Genomic DNA, 23,448 nt, shown 5'->3' on the forward strand with positions numbered 1-23,448 from the left:
TGATGAGTGAGTGTATGTATGAGTGATTCTATGGGTGAATGAGTGAATGTGTGTGTAGACCTAGGAATCAGTGAGTGCGCATGTAGTAACTGGTATTGGTGTGTCAATGGTTTCAAGAATGGTAGTCTGTATTTAACAGTGGGTGTATCAAAGGTTATATTAGTGTGAGAGGAGGTGCATCGTATTATCACATGAATGATATCATCAGTGATGTGATCAGTGATGTGATCAGTGATGTCATCAGTGATGTCATTTGAGATGTCATCAGTGATGTCATCAGTGATGCTAATTCCTAACTATATAAGGCCTGAAACCTAAGGTTTTTAAGTGAATTTGCAAGGTTTTTAAAATGCTAATTCCTAAGTATATAAGGCCTGAAACCTATGGTTTTTTAAGTGAATTTGCAAGGTTTTTTAAATGCTAATTCCTAACTATATCGGGCGTGAAACCTATATTTTTTTTCAATAAATTTCAAAGGTTTTGTAAATGCTAATTCTATTAGCGGATAACGTTTATATATGTTATTATCCTTCTGGGACCACCTGATCAGCCATCTTGTTTCTCAGGAGAAGTGATGCACAAGAAAGCACAAAACAAGAGTGGAAAACGCGAAAAGGGGGCAGGGTTGAGACCCCCTGACCCCTTAGCCCTTCTCCGGGGGTCCCAGAAGGACCTCCAAGTGCAAAAAAATTATTATTTTTTTAAATCGCGGGGTACGCGTACGGCGCGCGTACCCCGCGATTTTTTCGAATTTTGTTGGGTTTTTTTTGCCCTTGGGGTCCTTTTGGGACCCCCTCAGAAGGGCTAGAGGGTTGGTGGGTCTCTACCCTGCCCCCTTTTCGTGTTTTCCACTCTTGTTTTGGGCTCTCTTTTGCCTCAGTTCTTCTGAAAAACAAGATGGTGGCCAACACTTCCTGGTTTGGACAGTTTAGAATGTTGACAGTCGACTGCCAGCCAATCAGAAACTTGCTCGCGCACGTAAGGGTACGCGCACATGTGCGTACGGTGAGAGCATATAGATATATAATTTGCTCAAATTCAATTTTCTCAACAACTACTGTAGGGATTTTCACCAAATATAAAAAAGGCACTACTGCATACCTGTCCCTACCATTTTGCCAAGTTTGGTGTAATTCCGTTCAGCCGCTCGGGCTGTAGCAGTGTCTGAAGGTCCCATAGAAAATGCCATTTGAAATATTTCAAATTCAATTTTCTCAAGAACTACTGGAGGGATTTTCACCAAACGTAGCAAAGGCACATCTGCATACCAGGCCCTACCATTTTGCCAAGTTTGGTGTAATTCCATTCAGCCGTTCGGGCTGTAGCCGTGTCTAAAGGTCCCTATGGAAATTAACATGGGGAAAACATGTTTTGGGACCCCCCTTTCGGCCCCCGCTTGATGAATCCCCCCGAAACTTTCAGGGAAGGAGCGGAGCAGAGCTGGCCAAAGTTCTGGAAAATTACACACAGATTCCTCAATCGGCGCCAAAGTTATTCCCAATAGAATGTTGAGCACATATAGATATATAATTTGCTCAAATTCAATTTCTCAACAACTACTGGAGGGATTTTCACCAAATATAGAAAAGGCACTACTGCATACATGTCCCTACCAATTTGGCCAAGTTAGGTGTAATTCCGTTCAGACGTTCGGGCTGTAGCCGTGTCTAAAGGTCCCATAGAAAATGCCATTTGAAAAATTCCAAATTCAATTTTCTCAAGAACTACTGGAGGGATTTTCACCAAACATACAAAAGGTACTGCTGCATACCAGTCCCTTTCCATTTTGCCAAATCTGGTGTAATTCCGTTCTGCCGTTCGAGCTGTAGCCTTGTCAGAATGTCCCTATTGAAATTAACATGGGGAAAACTCGTTTTGGGACACCCCTTTTTTCTCTGCCCCCGCTTGACGAATCCCCCCGAAACTTTCAGGGAAGGAGCAGAGCGCAGCGAGGCAAATTTAAGGAAAATTACAGGCAGATCCCTCAATCGGCGCTAAAATTATTCCCAATAGAATGTTTCGGAATTTCCTATGGTAACTAGGTCCTAACTATATATACCTACTGGCTATCGCCAGTAGGTTTTATTTATATATATAAATATATATATATATATATATATATTTCTCAAAATAAAGTATTCCAGCACTCCGTTAGTCAGAAGTTTTGATTTATTCAGTGCAAATGTACAAGCCTACGCGTTTCGAACCTACTGGTTCCTTATCACGGCGGCATAAACAATTGTTCTACTTCACTTTCAGTATTTAAGTGATTGTAGTTACTTAGTGCATTGTGGGACATGTAGTTAGTTGTGGAAAAATCCCCACTAATATTTCAAATATAACAAAATTTACACTGGGTTTAGTGTTAATAAAATTCAAGCAAATACATTTTTAGCTTTTGAGTCGCAATTATGGCTAAGTGCCTTAATTATAGTTACAGTCCCAAAATTTGCACATATTGGCAACCTGGCAGTGTTCATATTCTGCAACTGTTGTGGATGAACATGTTCCAATTTGCAGGGAATAATTGGTGGTTTTTACATTCCCATGTGCAGAATTCTTTTGTTTCTAGAATTCTGCACATGGGAATGTAATATTAGTGGGGATTTTTCCACAACTAACTACATGTCCCACAATGCACTAAGTAACTACAATCACTTAAATACTGAAAGTGAAGTAGGACAATTGTTTATGCCGCCGTGATAAGGAACCAGTAGGTTCGAAACGCGTAGGCTTGTACATTTGCACTGAATAAATCAAAACTTCTGACTAACGGAGTGCTGGAATACTTTATTTTGAGAAATGCAAATACGGAGCCCTGTCCTGGCTTCGACTCAAGCACCAACCAGCGAAGTGCTCCCTCACCGACAGGACAGTTAGTGTTGAATATATATATATATATATATATATATATATATATATATATATATATATATATATATATATTCAGCATCTAGAAGTAGTTGAAGTTATTTATTTAGTGCAATTTGGTAGTAAATCATTATGATTAAGGCTCCCGGTTTTCCGTTTAAACGGATTTTTACATATAAGTACAGCAGAAAGCTTTTTGGTTTTTGTCTGTATTTATATATAAAAAGGGGGAAATACTAATAAAACCAATGCTCCTCCAGCCTCTGTGCGCGGTAAAATCGAGCCAGAGGTGCACAGTGGCAGCCAAAATAAATGGGAAACTGCTGCCCCAGAGACGTTATGTATAGTATTTTTATCATGTCTATGATTCAGTTTCATGCACTGCCACTTTAAATGCTCCGCTCTATGACGAGCAGTTTGTCATGTGATCAAGCCTTGTTCGAAGGCGAAACATGTCATGGCGGCAGCGCTGGCTTTATTGAAATAAACTATCTTGCACCAGCACTTTATGGGTCGACTCTTTGTCACTAAGGGATTGGCAGTCGTTCGCTGTCTTTGGAGTGACAAGCCTCGTGAATATATATATATATATATATATATATATATATATATATATATATATATATATATATATATATATATTCAGCAGCTTTTTGTTTTTTGTCTGTATTTCTATATAAAAAGGGGAAAATACTAATAAAACCAATGCTCCTCCTGCCTCTGTGCGCGATAAAATCGAGTCAGAGGTGCACAGTGGCAGACAAAATAAATGGGAAACTGCTGCCCCAGAGACGGGGGGGGGGGGGGGGGGGGACTGGCATCGCTGTGTCTGCAGAGACACTCCAGCACCCCTCACAGCGGTAGCTCACACAATCCAATTGTTGTAGCAGTGCAAGCAGCCCATGTCCATTAAGAGGTGTGAAAACACCACAGGACATCGGCTGCAGCTCCAGCAACCTTTTGTTTTTTTTAGGTCTCACGTGTGGCGTCACTGTTGTGCTGTAAACATCCCACACCACCTTAATCCCACCACGTTCTAATCTCAGAACATTTTCTGGTAGTGTTGACAGGACATATTTCCTGTCTGAGTGATTTTAGACCCATTAAACTGCTGCTGCTGGCATTGTTTTGGTAATTGACACACATTGCAGGCTCGTGATGAGTGTTATAGGAGCCGATTAACAGTGAGAGACTCGCATGTATCTCGACTGCAGAGGATGTCTGCCCTCTCCCCCACTAGGCTTAGTTTGCATTTCCCAGCTTGCATCTTTCTTAGGACCGAGGATTCATCATCGTTTTATTTTCCCCTTCAAAACACCAGCTTGGTGCATTGCGGGGCATGTAGTTTTGCTGTTAAGTTTCCAAACCCCAGCATACAAAGTGTGCTTGCTGTTGATTAAAATCCGAGAATTGCTCACTTCTCGGCTACGTTTTAAAATCTTACAAAGTCAGCTACTCCATTAAAAAAAATCCTTGTTTCACACTTAAATAAAAAAATAAACTCTGCTGTGACTTTTATTCACATCAAGCATTTAAATAACCATTGGAAATATGAATCTTTTTTTTCATTTGCGTATCTTTACAAAACAATAAATAACCTCATCATTTCAGAGCTGATGCGTTTTCAAAATATGCAACGAAGCCATAGTTGTTGCTTAGTTATTTTATGCAACTAACTACCATTGACAAAGCCAATAGTCCTGGCTTGTTACTTGTTCTATTATGTTACTGGATGCGATGACATAAGCAGAAAAACACCAGGCGGAGGGCACACTATGCTAAGCACAGATTTTTAGTTTAGTTTTTCCCACACCACTTTCAAAGGTCACCAGCTTCCACTGCGTGTGGGGTATTGAGGGCACCACTGGAATTGGGAGTATTTTGCCACAAATCGGAGTGGGCCGGTGAGAAGGGTGGATTGATTAATGAAAGGCACGACGTTTTTTGAAAGAGGTGGCCGTGGGTGTAGTCTATGTAATCTAAACTGTAACTAGGATGGGGCACTTCATTTAAACATAAGAAAGGAGGATCACATGTAAACGGAGGCCTAGGGACATAAGCGAAGTGACGGTAGCACATAGGAACTAGAGGCAGGGAAAAGCAAAGTTAGGGCATCGCCGTTTGAAGCAGAGATTGGGAGTTAGAGCCGCAAGGGGGGAATGTGCCAAGGGAGAAAAATCCACAGGGGTTTACGTATGCCGTAGGCAAGAGATTCTTAGGAACTGCGATGTGCACTGGGAGCAATTTGCAAAATATGTCTTGGGAAATATGCACTGTTGTGCTAAATAGTGGAGAGAGTTGTGCAAGGTGAATATGACAAGAGCGAACGCTAAAAGCAGTGATAGGATTGGGGGAGGGTCGTTCAGAGACAGCAATTTGCTCCTTGATAGAGGATGGAGGGGCTGGTATGGGAGAAAGCTGCAGGTGGTGTTGTGCTCAGTGGAGGAGTGAGAGGCATGCTTGCTGGTATGTGGGCAGAGATAGAGAACTGCATGTATGAGGTGACTTGGTAGAGACATCTGCTGGCTAGAATGTCCCCAGAGGCTGGGTTTGTTGCAAGCAAGGATGTGTTTTGGGAGAGAGAGGTGCAGTGGGTGGAGTGCAATGGGAGAGAAAGCTTCAGGGAGCGTTGTTCCAAAAGTGAAACAGCTGCAGAGGAACTGCGGTGCCATGGAGACAGAGAAAGGACCAGAAGAGCTGTGGCCGCATCCATGAGATATAATTCTGCGAGGGTAATGTGCCTTAACAAGCTATAACAACCTAGTGCAAGTGTGCATGCCAACTTAAATAAATGTGGAAAATACTAGCTTTAGCGTTTTTTTTCCGTGCGTCAAAAATAAATGTCGATAAATACTGATAAAATGACCAAAAAATAAATATGGATAAATACAGACGGAAATGTGAAAAAAATAAATACCATAAAACCGGGAGCCCTAATTATGATGCATTTAAACCCCAAGATCTTGCTCCAGCTGAACATATATATATGTGTGGTTATAGTTAGGACCAATTTCCATACGAATTTCTGAACAGCACTACAGCCTAAATGACTGAACGGACTTAGACAAAAATTTGCAGAAATGTAGATCTTTACCTTGAAAGTATTTAAAATATGAATCAACTATCTAGGTCATGGTACTAAGATCAAGTACCATGATCTAGATTATTTTATATGTGCATGAGAACTTGATTATTATCACGTTATTCGTGACATAACTATTATATTTTTATTGTCATCACATGAAATAATGCCTGAGGTTGGAAGTGTTGTAACTTCCTTAGTGTTTTGTTTTCCCACTCTACTAATGTGCCATTTATCTATAACTTAATATGTTGTCATTGTCCATTTGGACATTTTACATAGACTTCAATGTATTTATATGTTTCTATATTGTACTATCTTATGAGTAAGGGACAATTGTTCCTTTGAAAATACCTGTATCCTTGGTCCCTTATTACCCTTGGGTTCTTCATATTTATGAAAACAACCATGTACTCTGAACACTTCTGGACTGAGGACATTCTTCCAGGAAGAAAAGCTCTTGTGCTGCCAGAAGGGACTGTCACTTTGCTGTGGTGGCCTGCTACCTGCTGCTTCTGTACTAGGAGTGAGGACTGGACTTTGCTCTCTACGTCCTGCTTTCTAAAATTTCTCCAAGAGCTTGATTTGAGGGCCATCAAAGACTTCACATGTAGCACATGGGCTCCTCTGCTGCTGAGAGCCCTACTTGCCAAGTGGTGCTAAATCCATTTCCTGGGCCATTGTAAGTGCTACCAGAAGAACTCAATGTCGAGCTACTTCGGAACAGACGCTTGTCTGCAACTTTGAAGCCGTGCTACCGCCTGCCCCAATGCTTTGTTCCCTGCTCAATGAAGCGACTGCGACTTACAACATAGGTTCTGATGACGACGCAGCGCCTCTGAAGAACCACCACTGCAGGAGTCTCAGCACCACGCCACCGCCGCCCGTTACGCCCTGCTTCAACACCACAGCTGTGGCCCAGTGGTTCTTCCTCGATTGCACAAAACCAAAGCCTCGCTGCTTGACCTGCAATGCATTATAGACGGCGCCCTTCAGTAAGGAATTGGAGGTCATGTCTGCAACTGCTGCATCACCTCCCCTGCGCCGCACAACGTCAACGAGCTTCAGCGACTCCACGACTCTGCATGGCCGCCAGGAACCAGTGCCTCACATGCTTCAGTGATGCCTCACTTCCTTTGTGCAAAGCGCTGTCCTTGAGGGCAGATGTGCCAACGACCTGCATCGCAGTGAGGAATCAACTTCCACTTGCCTCCAAGACGCCTCACCTTTCCTGCATCTTGCATAGTCTTTGATTTCTGACGCCTACAAGGTACTGTACTGGGGTCCACATGACTCCCGATGCAGCACCTTGCTCCATCGAGGTTAGACGGAGTTTATGGAGCTGTCCATGTCAAGCGCAACCAGATAGCCCTGTTGGAGCTATTCTTTTCTAAAAGCTATATTTGATTTAATCTTTGAAAATTCATATCTTGAGTGGTGTATGTTAGTTTTGTCGTTTTGTTCTTGTTTGACTCCGATAAATAGTGGCTATTTTCCTAAGCTGGTGTTGGGTACTTTTGTGATATTTTACTGTGTTACTGTGTGTGTGTTCAAATTCTTTACACATTGCCTCTGGGGCTAAGCCTGACTGCTCTTGCCAAGCTTACAAAAAACAGCTGGGAGGTCTTTTAGTATTCCAGAATTGCTAGGCGCACTACCTGGGTGGCCGTAAAGTGATATATTTGGAAAGGTAGACAGTGTAGGCAATGAGGCGAGCGGTAATACCTCGCAACCGCTCCACAATGGACCAGCAAGCTGATCCACACAATTAGAAAAATCAACAGTGCCCCTGCGCTATACACATGCAGTAATAGATTAGTATTAATGCAAGTATTGGTAGGACAACAATAGAAGTAATTAGGACAAATCTAAACAATTCTTGGTTCTCCGAGAATAGGTATTGAGAAGTGAAAACACATGGATGGATAAACAGTCTGTTCTTGGTGTAGTCACTTCTGTTTATTGTTCCAAATCAACAGCCAACACGTGTTTCATCGCAGGGAACATACTGCGAATCTTCAGGGCTCGATTCTAAAACTTGAGATTAAAAACATTCCATCCGGACGTCTAATCCTATAATCCTTTTGTGCTAGTGATTTAAGGGGAGAGAACCGGTCAGTGTGTAGATTCTGTTGCGTAACCTTGTTAGGCAACGAGACTGGGGTAAAAATTCAGTGTTGATGGAAAGCCCAGTCCGGGCGTTGTAAGGAATCCTACGTTCAGTTTACCAAGATTCTATGTTAGGGCTGTGCCGGATCTCGATTAGCCACGAGTAGTGTGACAACCGGGAGGGGAAGAGGCGGTTCGCTGTTGGCTTGTACGCCGTGTGGAGCGAAGAGGCAGTTCACCTAATCTGTAGAGTTCCCCCTCTTTAGATTTCCCGGCGCCGCTGATACGCGAAGCAAAAATTCACTAGTTATAGTTAAATGAAGTAACTATAACTTGCCCACTCGCTGTGGACAGAATATGACCTCACACAGTAAGTCACTCATGACACGTTTATATCATTGATACATCACTGATGACATCTCAAATGACAAAATTGATGGCATTATTGTGCCTTGCGAGTGTGCAAGTTATAGTTACTTCATTTAACTATAAAAGGTGAATTTCAGTGTTTTTGGTAATAGTATAGTATGTTCACACTATACTTCTACTGTACTACATTTGTGTGCGGCTGCATTTTCCATATATGCATCTAAAAGAACTGTTCTTCTGTTTCTTCAGGATAAGAAGAGCTATTTGGACATCATTCACACATACATGGAGGTACATGGCACAGTCCACGGAAGCAGTACTGTCCACATCCCCAGTTACGTGAAAAACCATGGAATACTTAGCGGGAGAGATTTGCAGTTTTTACTGAGAGAAACCAAAGTAAGTGCTGTTTTTATAAAAAAAGGAAATAACATTCTTTATATATGATAATGTGTCTACATTTCTCATCGTCTTTAAATCTTCTGAAGGAAACGGTGGTGTTTCCAACTAACTTATTTGCAGCCAGTGCCCATATTACTTATCTGGTGCATTGTGCTCTTTTGCGCCACGGCGACCATTAAACAGGGGTGTTGGGCACAAACGAACAGTATACCTATTATGATGAATGTGCTGCTCTCAATGCAGCCACAAACTCGTGCAGCCCTGTGGGCAAAGCCTTCAGTAAAACATGGAGCGACTGTTTCGACGCTGCTCCATGTTTCTCTGTGCAACCCACCTGGGGTTTGAGATCCCCTTGCAGGCGAGTACAGTAATCACACCTACCTGCAAGGGGTGTCTGGGGGGTCCTTGGGACCCCCTTTCTTGACAGGGCTGTCCCCAGTGTGCCACATTTTTGTAACGCTCTGTCAGTGCACCTCCTAAAGGCATGTTTGCCTCTGTACTCATGTCGGTAATAGGGCGCTGGCACCCAGGCCAAGTGATTCTGTCATTCGCATGGGGCCATGCTCCCCATGTATACGAGGGAACGCTCTTTTAGGATAGTGAGGCGCTACATGCACCTCAGCGCTTTCAATACTATCTTGTATCAAGGGCCAGATTATCATCAGGGTCATATGTGGTCAGAATGGGAAAAATCAAAATGAATTCCACCTGTTGCATTATGTGACTAAACTATAGACCATCTGTGTATATCTGCTGCTAGCAATTTCTTTTATAAAAAAAAAATGTCCCCTTCATAAAAAAAAAATGAGTACATGCCTATTTAATGTAGAGATGCTGGGAGGGAGAGAGACTTGAGAACGATAGGAAACATTAGGTTTGTGAATAGACACAACAGACCATCCAGAAATCTACACCGCCCGTCTGTTGCTACCGAAAATGAGATGATATTAATTAAGTGTCTAAACAGAATGCCGAGTGCTGTTTTGTAATGTCTCTTCAGGTCTTTTCCAATTAATTAAAATTCAGCGTTTATGAACTGTACATCGATTATGAAAGACGCTTTTTCATCTTGACATTTTCATGGAAATAATGAGATTCCTGTAAGTGCCGCAAATTAGAGCAGAGCCGGAATAACATAACACATTGTATTGTAGGAAGCTTTCAGTTCAACATTTCAATATTCATTCATCGCAAACATTGAGTTTGCTTTTTAGAAGACGTTCTGCTGTAATGGCACAAAAGGTTGATATAGAAAAGATTGTAATTTGTGAACTAGACACGGGCGAAGTGAAAGTCTAATTACAGACTTTTCGTGGTTCTTTTATTAGACTGATGAAAGGTGCATGCACGTTTGATCTATTAAATTGTTTCATCAATTATTCATCATTCTTTATTGCACCCTTCCAGGTTAAATGAAGGAAAATCAGCAGTACTCTGTGAAACAAGTTAGGGTTCGGTTTTATGAATACCCAAAATAAAAGGAAACGTTTTTACCTCTATACCCGCAAGGCTCTTGTTACAACCCATCAGCCATTGCTGAAACATCACATGGAATGCAGGAGATCTGTGTCCAGAGCTGATTTTCCACAGGTGTTGCCCCACAAAGAAAAAGTAATTCATAATTTGCTTTGCACATATGACTGGTGCCCACTCCTGCCATATAACTAGTGCATTATATATTGTTTTCCCTTTTAACTGATTTTCACAGATAAGTAAAGACATTTTTTAAATGAGGAAGTAAATAGGCACAAGGGCAAATCTAAAATTCATTTGTGTATTGACTTATCTGTGAATGTTCATATCATTGAAGCCTGTCAGGCTCCGAAGTAGGAGTGTACAACATTTATCAGTTAAAAAATGTGTGGGAAGATATCAGTTTTAGCTTCATTTTTCACAAACACCAAAATAAATATGAATAAATGCAGATACAATTCTCTCTCTCTCTCTCTCTCTCTCTCTCTCTCTCTCTCTCTCTCTCTCTCTCTCTCTCTCTCTCTCTCTCTCTCTCTCTCTCTCTCTCTCTCTCTCTCTCTCTCTCTCTCTCTCTCTCTCTCTCTCTCTCTCTCTCTCTCTCTCTCTCTCTCTCTCTCTCTCTCTCTCTCTCTCTATATATATATATATATATATATATATATATATATATATATATATATATATACACACACACATATGTATATATATACACATATGTATATATAGACACACACTTCACTTTAGCTCATTTTCGTTGGAAAAGCTAGCTGTTGTGGGTAGATCTCAGGACACTTATAGTAATGTTACAGTTAGCTTTATTGTAGACACAGCTGAGCGCACACCTCGCCAGCTGACCAGACCCTTAAACTGACAAGAGTGGAACACTGACATACAGGCTACAATAATCAGAGGTATTCTCAAAGACTAGGGAAGTAGAATCACAAAGGTAGGCCTAATGACAACAAGTGGCCATGTTGAGAGAAGCACAATTTACAACACATCTTCCTCCTTTACAGAGAAAAAATAAAGAAACAAATCACAAAAAATTAATGTATGAGAGACAACAACAATAAGCATTAAGACAGGTAGGAGGTCTCCGACGTCTTGAACTTTTTAGTTCGCAAAGAAGCGTTTCGGGGTCAAGTGTGAAGGGTAAGATGAGAGACATCACTAAAACAACCAACAGGCATTTAGACTGACAAAAACAGCAAAAGACCATCTACTTTCTCTAAACTGTCCTTGTCCAGCAAAAACAGGAAAAGACAGTTTTCTCCCTTCAATCTGTCCCTGTCCACAACCACTTTCCACTCTAAGTTGAAGAAAAGCTCAACAGATGCCTCCATGCTTTCGATTACAAATATCTGAATTTAATGTTCCTGAAGAAATTGTTGAAGCCAGTTCCTTCTCTGTCCTAGTTCTGGACTAGATGTGCCGGTTCCCATTTTCTTTCTCCAGTTCTAGATCTCTCTCAGGTTCTAGGCCTCTTTCTTTTGTCGATTCTTAACTCTCTGGCCCAGTTTTTTTTCTTCCTTGGGCTTTTTGTCTCAGTTCTGTGGACTCTCTGACCCGGTCCTAGTTTCGGGACCTTTGCCCCCTCCCGGTCCTGTTCTTGGACCTTTGTCCATGTTGAGAGCTCTCTGTCTTGGCGCCCCATCGTGGTCCTGGGACCGTTGTCCCTTCTTGATTCTGGTTCTGGGACCTTTGTCCCCGGCTTGGTACTGGTTCTGGGACCTTTGTCCCCGGCTTGGTACTGGTTCTGGGACCTTCGTCCCCACCTGGTTCTTTTTCTGGGATCTTTGACTCCTCATGTTACTGGTTCTGTGACCTTTATCCCCACCTGGTTCTGGGACCTTTGTCCCTGTGTAAGTTGCCATCTTCTCAATTATTTTTTTTACTTGTGTTTGTATCTTCTTTTTGTTTTCTGCTCTTGTGTTACTAACACTTTCTTTTACTCCTACTGCATTTGTATTGTCTTCTTTTGTTCCTTCTGCGACCTTATCGCTGTACCGGTTCCGAGCTCACTCTGGACTCTGGTTTCTAGAATCACTGTCCCGTTTCTGGGCTCACTCTGGGCACTAGCTCGTGTTCTGGATTCTCTGTTGTGGTAAACTGTGCCAGTCTTGGGCTGTTGGACCCAGTTCAGAACTCTCAGTCCCTGATACCCTGTGCCAGTTCTGGGGTCTCTGTCCCTGATATTGGGTTCTTTGACCCAGATCTGGGAGTGTGTGGCAATGTAGTAACAACACAATATATGATGGACTCTCCACTTTGATATGAGTCTTCAACCTTTGACTTAACAGTTTTTAGTATTCTTCTAACTTACTCGTGTGCTGCCTTAAATCTGTTTAGTGAGTCATCAGAGTGCTTAACCGCTTAAAACAGGGGCCTGATCTTTGCCCCCGATCAATTCATTACACAGTGTCAATCATCACTGCTAAACACCGGGGTCGGATTCGATCTTTACACTTGCTCGGCACCTTCAAAGCATAAATATACCAGCAGTTGACTCACGGTTGGAGCAAGTGACGTATTTAGTACTTGCTTCTTCTTTTCTTTTCTTTGTTTGTTTTTTCTAGTTTCCTCTAATTTCTTCTTGTTTCTTTTGCTCACATTACTGGCAGTAGATGAGTGGACCGCCGTGGGTTCTTGGTGCGAGGTCTTGCTCGAAGCTGTGATGACTTCCTCTTTGGTCTGGTCAGCAAAATTGTCGTCAAATTCTTGTGGCTAGGTCTCAAGACACTTCTAGTTATGTTACAGGTAGCTTTATTATAGACAATTCTTCAGCGAGGGACGAGAAGAGGCATACATTGCGGATACGGGCGGAACCACATATAGGATATGCCCTTGAAGGGAGGTGTTCATGATAGGATCCCCCCTCACATAAAGGAGAGCTGGTACGACTGACCCTGGCCTCCTTATGTCATTTTAAGAAAAATATTCCAGTGTCCTAGCGACAATTGACCCAGCCCTGGTGAAATTGCCTGAAGATTTTATGGCGATGAAAGATGTCGGCTAAGAGGAGTTGGATTGCATGTATGCAACCGGTTTTTACACTTCTGAGTAAGCGCACAAGGAAAATAATAAAATTGGTGAATCTGTGTGGCTTACTTCAGATTTTATACTATTTTTTGGGTCTTGCTTTGTCGTGATAGTCGCAAAAAAAAGACATAGGGTGTGTTGTTTTTGAATCAATTTGATTTCTTTTTTGGGGACCTTTATGAGTTTTAGCAAAATGGTGGCCGATGATGATAAGAGTGAGCATAGCTGGTGAGTACCAATCAGCAAAGCTCCACTGGTGGTGCGCACGTGAGGTGCCATTTTGCTTTTTTCACGTTTTGGATTATTACAATACACGGATGGATGTGTTTGTTTTGGTGGAGAAGTGTGGCTCAGGGGTTAGAGGCGGCAGACCCGGAAGCTGAGATCGGCCCTGGACCAGGGTTCAATTCCCCGCCTCGGCGGGTCTTGGGCTCAAAAATTCCACGGACTCGATAATTCTCGCTCCGGTGCCTTCTCGACTCACGGGTTAACACTCTGCGACTCTGGGCAATAGCTTGCTTAATCTCCACAACGGCCCCTCGCGGCAGGATGCCTGGCTTTCACCTTGTGGATACCCTGCCGGGGTTATCTCACAGGGGAATACCAGGACGGGTTCCCTAAGCAAGCGCCGGGAAACCCTTTGTGGGTAGCTGTGCGCTATATAAGCTCAAATACATTTACATTTACATTTACATTTGGTAAGTACACTAAGGTGACCCTTCTAAAGATTACTAGATGAGCTATGACTGTCATCTGACAAAAATAGACACACTTTTTTAGATAGATAAAAAAAGCGAAGGAAGTGGTTTGATACTACCTTAGGAGAAATTGAAGGAGTAATCTACGTAAACACTAAGAGAAAGTTAGTTTACCTCCACATTATAGAAGTAATAAGCCTTAAGGAACAGGTCTTGTGTGTTTTTGAGCTTTATTGTAGACACAGTTGACCGCACACCTCGCCAGCTGACCAGACCCTACAACTGACGAGAGTGGAACACTGACATACAGGCTAGAATACTCACAGGTATTCTCAAAGACTAGGGAAGTAGAAACACAAAGAAAAGCCTAATGACAACAGGTGGCCATGTTGAGAGAAGCACAATATACAACACGAGTGCTCTAAGGCAGTGCGATCCTCGTTGGCGGTGACCCGTGAACAAGGTCTCTGTGGGATCGAAACGCGTAGGGACACCGTTCACATTTGTTTTATGTAAGGGTCATAAGACTACAAATAAAGAATCTTGGAAGCCACCCGTGAGTGCTACTCATTCTTTACTGTTGGTAAAGCTTGTGTTTTTTATATATAAAAATTACCAAAGGATGAACAAACTTTATAGTTGTGTAAAATTGACAGTTAAACAAACAAACCACAAAAAAACACTTAAATTCATCAGTCACTCAAATCTGGAGTGGTCCCCACTGCCCACAAATTTGCGGCAGTCATTCCCATTCTAAAAAAACCCGGTGCCGACCCTTCATCCCCTTCCAATTACCGTCCCATTTCCCTCTTACCCTACCTGGCCAAGGTTTTGGAGACCCATGTAACCAGCACCCTGAGCACCTATGTGGAAGCCAACCACTGCCTCTCCCCTCGGCAGGCGGGCTTCCGCCCCCTCCACTCGACGGAGAAGGTAGTGATCTCAGTGATGGACAGCCTACGCGAGGGCATTGATACCAACGTCCCCCAGGCCCTCATTCTTTTAGACCTATCCGCCGCATTTGACACGGTGGACCACTCCATCCTCCTCACCCGTGTCAAGGCGGCGGGTATAGAGGGCCTGGCCCTCGCCTGGCTTAAGTCCTTCCTGAGTGACAGGGCTCAGGCAGTCCATCTTGCTGGTTTCACCGCTGCCTCTCGTAAGGTGGCATGTGGAGTTCCCCAAGGCTCTTCCCTCTCCCCTCTTTTGTTTAATTTATACATTTACCCCCTCATTTTTATGTTACAGCAGCTCGAGGTCACGGTGTTCAATTACGCCGATGACCTCCAGCTAATTTTTGACCTTTCCCACCCCTCTTCCTCTGCCTCAAATGTCCAATCTGTCATGCTATTCATCCAGGATTGGATGAACTGCAACCACCTCAAACTTAACCCGGACAAGACGGAATTAGTCTTGACCAGAGGTGGTTGCAGTCCTTGGTCCCCCTCTCACTGGCCCTCCTCACTTGGTGTTCCCCCGCTCCCAGTTCCTAAGGTCAAGACCCTTGGCATCTTCCTGGACCCCTCACTTTCCGTTCACTCTCAGATTAATTCAGTTGTTTCCTCCTGTTTTTTTTCCCTTCGAATCATCAGTAAGATCTCTCGTTTTTTTTCTTTACCTGCCCTAAAAATTATAGTGATGGCCATGGTGCTTTCGCGCCTCGATTATGGGAACATCATTTACAATGGCGCTCCAGCTTACGCCATTCGCCGTCTGCAGCTAGTGCAGAATCAGGCTGCCCGCCTGATTCACGGCCTGCCTAAATATCATAGAGCTACTCCTCTATTGCAGGCCTTGCACTGGCTGCCGGTGAAAGAGCGTGCTCTGTTCAAGCTTGGCTGCACCACTTTCCAGGCTAAAATAGGCACTGCCCCGGAATTTATCTGTTCTGCCATCACCCCCTACACATCTGGACGAGAGCTTAGGTCCACTCATCAGGCTTTGCTAACCATCCCCCGCTTTAGCAAGAAAAAGACTGGCGGTACGAAATTCGCAGTGCTTGCTCCCGTGTTTTGGAACTCCCTCCCCCCGGAACTCCGTATGTCATCTTCCTATATTGAGTTCCGGAAGGGTCTCAAAACTTTTCTTTTTCCCGAGCCTATAATGCTTAATCCCCCTCTGCTCCTGCCTGCTTCTCACAATCCAACAGCGCCAAGAAACCGCATGGTAAAAGTGCGCTATAGAAATGTTTTTAAATTAAATTAAATTTAAATTAAATTAAGTTATCTTAAGTAGCTATAGCTCATGCCCAAAGGTACTATAACTTACGCCCTCTCCAAGCACAGTGTTGCCATCAACGGTATCAGTGATGTCATAGAACATGTCACAAGTGATGTAATATTGGAGGTAATTAGCAGTGCATTGTGAGGCATCTAGTTCTAGTTATGGCTGCCAGGCACTGTGTCCAACCCCTCACAGGCAACCAATGCCACTGGTATCCGCCTCCCCCCCACGAGCCATGCACAGCAGGGGGTTGAGCGCAGAGCCGGAGTTTCAATTCAGGTAATGGAGCAACTTCTAGTGTGACTGTGCCCTAACTCCAGGCCTCTGCTTTGTGATACCAGGCCCAGCGAGTCTGTTTTCAATCTAATGGCTCTGGGTGAGTGGCAGCGATCACGCTGTAATTGTAAGGCATCCAGAACAGTAAACCCAGGGGCCGTTGAGGATTAGCAATTGCTAACCCAACCTGCATTGTGCACGTACAACTTTCCCTCCTCTCCCAGTAAGATTGAGGGGAAAGAAAGGTAAGGTGGACCCCAATGAAAATAAATGGGGAAAATGTTGGCAAGCTGTCTATTTTCCATATCCTGTGACTCTGGGCAAATCACTTCATCTCTTTTTGCCTGAAAAAAAAAATATTATGTCTTTGTATAATGTAAATGATGCTGACTTAAAGTGCTCCAATGACCTTGGGACGTGTTTTTGCTATATAACAGTAGAAAAAAAATTAAAGATTCACTAGCAGCAGGGCATTTGGGGATACAACGCAGGTATTAATGTATTGTGCATTTCATTTAGTAGTTGTAGTGGAAATGTCCTGCATTTCATCCACAGAAGGGTAGAAGCTCCCTTGTTTGTTGAATGAATTACATTTCAAATATTTTTTAGGCTCATGCACGGGCTCTTGGAGTCAGAGCCATCTCGTGGCTCAGGTCTGTCTTGGCTCTTCCTGTTAATTTCTTGGCTCGTCTACCTTTTTTTTTGTGCTCCTTCTTCTATATTGTTATAATGTGAGGCCACTGCATGAAAAAGCACAAGCAGCTGCACAGATCAAGTTTTTTTTATATAAACATTTTTATCTAGTTCCTTTTTCTTCCCTCTGCTCCGCTCTTCATTTCATTCTCCAAGGGCTCACACCGTGAGTAGCTGTTACAAATCCCATACACTTAAACATACCTTCTGGCCCATAGCGAACACCAAAGATGGAAAGTACCCTCCGATGTCAGATTAGACATCGGCCACCGTCAATCCAACACCGGTTCCATCACATGGCCGAAGTTAAGGATGGAGTCAGTCGGGGGCACGACAAGCACCGGGGGTGTCCTCGCCGTGATCAGCACCGAGGAAGGTCGCGTAAGATCGACCGGCATCGATCCAGATCCAGGCCTGGATCATTGGGGGTACTCCGGCACCCGGGACGTAGCAGCGGGCATCGAAGGCCCCCGACACCCAACCAGCCCCACGGGGGGCCCGAAAGCACGCCGCCCCAGCCGGGGTGCCCAAAGATGGAGTCAAGGGCTTCGTAAAATGCACAAAGCTGGGCAGGGGACACGTCTGATCCAGGAAACAGAGGGAGGCGCAGATGCTGCCTCACCGTCTCGCCTGTTTGAGGACATCTGGCGTTTCGCGTGATGTCCAGCCAACTTTGCTGGACATGCCCTTTGATGGCCGTCACCTTTTTGCGCTTATAGGATTCTCGAGCCTTGCAGCGCCGCCCCATTCACCTCAGTTTGCTTTTCACCCCTTTCGTGGCCACAGAAGGGACACCCCACCACATCCAGCCCAGTCCAGCCACCGGTTCACGCAAGCTGCCAGCTTCTGCGTGGCCACGGACGTGGGACCTAGCGACGTGGGTCTGGGAGTCAGCAGGTGGGCCAGTCCAGCCTTTCACCCCCCCCTGCAGAGGCCTCCAAACATTCCTAGTCCAGCCTTTTGGGCCACCAAAGGCCAGTGGACGGCAGGAATCATAATCACCTCTCCCACTGACAAAATATCATGTCGGACAGGTGGGTCTTTCAGATAGTCTGAAGGGGTTACTCCCTCCCCTTCGAGACTACCACTCCCTCCATGCCACCATCTTTTGATTGCATGTCGCAGGATCATTTGGCGCTTCCCTGCCAGGAAGTCTGAGCTCTCTTGGCCAAGGGAGCTATCGAGAGGGTTCCTACACCAGAATTAGTTTGTGGTTGCTACTCCCGCTACTTTCTGGTGCCCACAAACTGACAAAGCATGCATCATATTGTAGCTCTCCGGGCCCTCAACGGCTTCCTCTTGGAGGAGAAGTTAAAAATACTAACCTTGACTCAGGTCCTGACTGCCTTCGACCCTGGAGACTGGATGGTGGCGCTAGACTTGCAGGACGCCTATTTTCACAACACCGTCCTGCAAACCCATAGACGCTACCTCCGGTTCACGGTAGGCCACAAGCATTTTCAGTTCACTGTGCTCCCCTTGGCCTTACCAGTGCCCCTCAGGTGTTCCCAAAAGTGATGGCCGTGGTCACGGATCCTCTGCGCAGATCAAGGGTTCCGGTCTTCCCCTATCTCGACAACTGGCTGTTGAAAGCGGACTCACCCCAGGTTGTCTCCCAGCTCCAGACTGCAAGGAACCTCCTGTATTTGCCGGGGCTCACTCTCAACGTGCCAAAGTCACACCTGACTCCCTCTCAGATGCTCCCTTTCATCGAAGCTGTTCTGGACATAGTGCTGTTTCGGCCCTTTCCTCCTGAGCAGCGAATCCGGGATATTCGGGCTATGATACCGATGTTTCAGCCTCTATCCAGGATATCAGTACAATTGACCCTGGGCCTCCTGCATCCTGCTGGTGGATCATGCCAGATGGCATATGCAGGCTCTGCAGTGGGACCTGAAGTTCCAATAGTCGCAGCATCAGGGGAATCTTTTGGACTATGTCCAGATCTCGGAGGGAACTGCACAACAACTGCAGTGGTGGCTAACGAACCAAGCTTGGATCAGAGGCAGATCCCGCTCCCTTCTTCAACCAGATTTCACAGTGGTGACAGATGCATCACTCCTGGGATGGCGGGCCATTTGGTAGTGGCGGAGATCAGAGGCGTCTGGTGTCTGACAGAATCAAGGCTCCATATCAACCTTCTGGAGTACCGGGCGATCTGCCTGGCACCGAAGGCATTCCTTCCCTCTCTAAAGGGGAAGGTGGTGCTGGTGTTCACGGGCAATACCACTGCCATGTGGTACTGCAACAAACAGGGCGGGTGGGGTCGTGGACCCTATGTCAAGAGACTCTTCGTCTCTGGACATGGCTGGAACATCAGGGCATGACCTAGTGGTTCAACACCTGGCAGGTTCTCTGAATGCCAGGGTAGACCACAAATGGCGTCTTCTCCTGGAGGTGGTGCAAGGTCTTTTTCAGCAGTAGAGAGAACCTTGTTTAGATCTGTTTGCCACCGAAGAGAATGCGCAATGTCAGCAATTCTGTGCATTGGAGTTTCCAAGGCAGCACTCTTGCTGTGATGCTTTTCATCACGAGTGGAATTCCAGCCTCCTGCACGCCTTTCCGGCTGTACCACTTCTGCCCAGAGTGCTGAAGAAGATCAAGCATGACTGGGCCCAAGTTATTCATGTGGCTCCGGACTGGGCACGAACAGTCTGTTACCCAGAGCTCCTGAGCATGGCCATCGAACCTCCACTCGGACTGCTTCTTCTTCTGTTGCAGCAGCAGGGGAGGGTTCTTCACCTGAACCTGTCTAGCCTCCACCTCCTTGCGTGGAGATTTAGCAGCGATAGTTGACAGCTTGTGTACTTTCACTCGAAGTCTGTAATCTCATCTTGGCAGCCAGGCATTCCTCCACTCAAATGGTACACACCTGTTGATGGAATACATTTGTTGCATGGTGCACAGCAAAGGCTGTGGGTCCCCTTTCTGCCTCACTTTCAGAGTTTCTTTTGTGTGTATATATACTTTCTTTGGCCCAGCAGGGCTCTGCCTAGGGCACTCTTAAAGGCTATTTTGTGGCCATCTCTACTTTTGTTTGGCTACGAGATGAGCCATCTTTGTCCATGTCCCCTACTGTAAATAGATTCTTTAAGGGCATTAGTCATTTCTTTCCTCCATCTCCTTTCTTAATGCCCCAGTGGGACTTGAACCTGGTCTTAACTCATCTTATGTGCGCTCCTTTTGAGCCTCTCCACAACTGTCCTCTGAGGCTCCTCACTCTGAAGACAGCTTTTCTTATTGCCATCACCTCTGCTCGCAGGGTGAGTGAGCTTCAAGCTCTTTCTTCAAAGTCCCCTTTCTTCTCTGTGCATCTGGACAAAGTGGTGCTTAGGACAAGACCATTGTTCCTTCCAAAAGTGGTTCCAGCTTTTCATATTGGACAAACCATTACTTAGCCCATCTTTTTCTCACCTCCGCACCCTTCCAAGGAGGAGGCGATACTCCACCGTCTGGACCCCAAACGTGCGCTGTCCTACCTTGACCGCACAAAATATTTTCCGGATGGATGATCAACTCTTTGTTGGCTATGTGGGTGCAAAGAAAAGTTGGGCTGTTCATAACCATACCATCTCTAGATGGGCTGTACTTTGTATCAAAATCTTTTACGCTTTGGCAAAGAAGGAACCTCCAGTGGGGCTCCAAGCTTATTCCACCAAAGCTACGGATGCCACCACTGCTCTTGAATATGGAGTTCCACTCCTTGACATCTCCCAGACAGATACGAGGGCATCCTTGCACATGTTCACCAGACTTTACTGTCTGGATAGCCAAGTCCGGAGGGACGGCTATTTTGCCCGTTCTGTCCTCCAGGACTTTCTGGTGTGAATTTGGTTTGCAGACCCTTCTCCGGGGTTGGTATTGCTGGGGTATCTATTCTAAGGTAAGAAATATATACCTAACTGTCTCTTTTAGATGAGCAAGTTAGTTACCTTCAGTGACAATGTATCTGTAAGAGACATAGGTTAATTATAGATTCCTTACCTCCCCACCCATCCTCCCCGCTCTGCAAACTGACTTCTAGAACAGGGACTCCCTTGCAAGGCCCTAGGTTTAGCACACCAGTGGTCATTGTCTTAATTGTCTCTGCGCTTCTGGTGTGGCAAGGTGTGTCAGAACTTAGGTCTGCGCGCAGGGGTGGCGTCTAAATAGGCATCGCAACGTCATCCCGCCGAACACGATGCCGACGACGGACGCAGAATCGACCGATGCCACCTACCGACGTTCAGGGGTACTGCTAAGAAAAAATTCTCCGGATCCAGTATGACGCCTGGGGGTAATTCTAAGGTAAGGAATCTATAGCTAACATATGTCTCTTAAAGATACATCATTATCGAAGGTAAGTGTCTTATTCTACAGTACATGCATATAGCCTATGTGGAAGAGGTGAACAAAGGCAAAAAACAGCCTCAAATGTTTCTATTAAGTACTTTGTTTCCACCGCCATGTCATTGGCATATAGGTGTTATGCTCCAGGGGGCTCCCAGCCAGGATCATTCTTGAACAAATGGAGGGCTGATGGCCATTTAAATTGGACTTTTGTTTTCGGCCTATCTGGAATTTTAAACAAGATTGCCTCTGCAATGCCTGCAGGTTCCTTCTCAGCTCGAAAGCAGTCAACATGGGGCACTGCACAATTTGTCTGAAATTTACACTGGGAAAAATGTCAGCATAGTTCGGCTTAATAGTAGCTGTTCAGTAAAACCTTATAATGGTACAACCTTCTGAGTCAAGACCTTTTTTTAATCCTGGGGTGTAGGTGCCTCAAAAGTAAACAATTTATGTCATGAGTGCGGGTATCAACCTTACAAAACTGTCTCATGACTCTGTTAAAAGGAGTTATACGTGTGAAATGCACCAGATTTCACCCTTGTTGTAAACAAACATTTGGAGTGGTAATTGCCACAGGTTTATAATGCAGAGTGTAGGGCTTGCATGCTTGATCAGTTCCTTCCTGCACATAACATTGACTGCAGCTCACAAAGATCTTGCACTGCCATACACAGAAGAAAAAAGTTAAGAGGGAACATTGGTCAATAGTAGAGCTTTTCAATATTCAAACCATGCCTGTACAGTATTTTATTCTGCCTTCTGTGTTTCAGCTCTCTAACATATCTTCAGCTGCAATCCCACGTGAACAAGAGCATTTGTATTCTCATGTTCTTCCCTGCTCCTTTGTAATGTCCTCCTATTCCTTGAAAGAGTTGGTTCTGGGGGTAGGTTGGTGCCTGATGGTTGAAGTTTCCACATCGCTCCCTCTGTACCCCACTGCACCGCACAGGTTAGGAGTTGAACAGATTTGCTTGGCTGACACAAAACAAGGTGAGGTGTTTGCCAATGAAAACATATTTTCATTTCCAACCAGTAAGACCTCTTGTCTAGAAATGGAGGTGACTGCACTTCTTACCTATGAGTTTCTCAAACTCCTATGTACCAGACAATATGACTTTAGTCTTGCCCTAATGAAGATGTGGCCATTTGCTCTACATCCAGGCCTTGATCTCAGGAAGACAATAGCACAATACATCAGAATGAATTAGAGTGTCCACAATTTGTGGATCATCAACACATGACTGGTAGACCAACAGAGAGTAAATGTGCATAGTGAAAAGACAAGAGACGCTGGGTAGCCATGTGAAAGTGGTGTAAGATGAGAGGACAGCTGTTGGTGTTGGTACAACTGTTAAGGAAAACTAGAACCATTCCAAGGAGGGCCTGGCAACCCTCATATTCTTGTAATCTCAGGAGCAACAAAGGGATGTTCAACAGTATCAAGTGGCACCATATTTCAAGTAATACCTTCAGGACAGGCCAGCCTGCATCTTCGGAGAAGTGAATGTTATCCTTTTTACCTAATGGGTATTTCTGTTCTGTGTGATGTTCTTAAATCCATCTATCTACACTTGAGAAGTAGGTGCCTGTTGAGATGCTCTTGTAACTGCTTGCTAACCATTTGTTTCTTCATTTAGCTCAGTACCCTAATACTTGAGTAAATACTTCTGACAGGAGGGAAGCTACCAAGCCCAAGCTGTTTTTTGGTGGGGTTAATAATGAAACCATCTTCCAATGAAGCATTGAAGACCATTTCAATAGGATTAAGAATACATGAGGGTAGGTTGCCAGTGCTCTGTGTGGCATCACACTAAATTCCCAGTCTGCTTTCTTAAGATGACTCAAAACCTCCTCATCTTCCTTTGTTTAAACATCTGAAAA

At 44.6% G+C, this 23,448-nt stretch overlaps 1 protein-coding gene across 2 annotated transcripts in view; it reads left to right on the forward strand.

The window, feature by feature from the left end:
* MGAT5 (alpha-1,6-mannosylglycoprotein 6-beta-N-acetylglucosaminyltransferase) overlaps window positions 1-23,448 on the forward strand; it is a 752,885-nt gene that overhangs the window by 629,206 nt on the left and 100,231 nt on the right. For both annotated transcript variants that reach the window (XM_086957066.1, XM_086957067.1), the window contains exon 12: window positions 8,681-8,830. In XM_086957066.1, the coding sequence (XP_086813192.1) occupies window positions 8,681-8,830 (150 nt within the window). The remainder of the gene's footprint in view (window positions 1-8,680; window positions 8,831-23,448) is intronic.

Source organism: Lissotriton vulgaris, chromosome 2_1 (assembly GCF_964263255.1).
Source record: "Lissotriton vulgaris chromosome 2_1, aLisVul1.2, whole genome shotgun sequence".
NCBI classification, from domain to species: Eukaryota; Metazoa; Chordata; class Amphibia; order Caudata; family Salamandridae; genus Lissotriton; species Lissotriton vulgaris.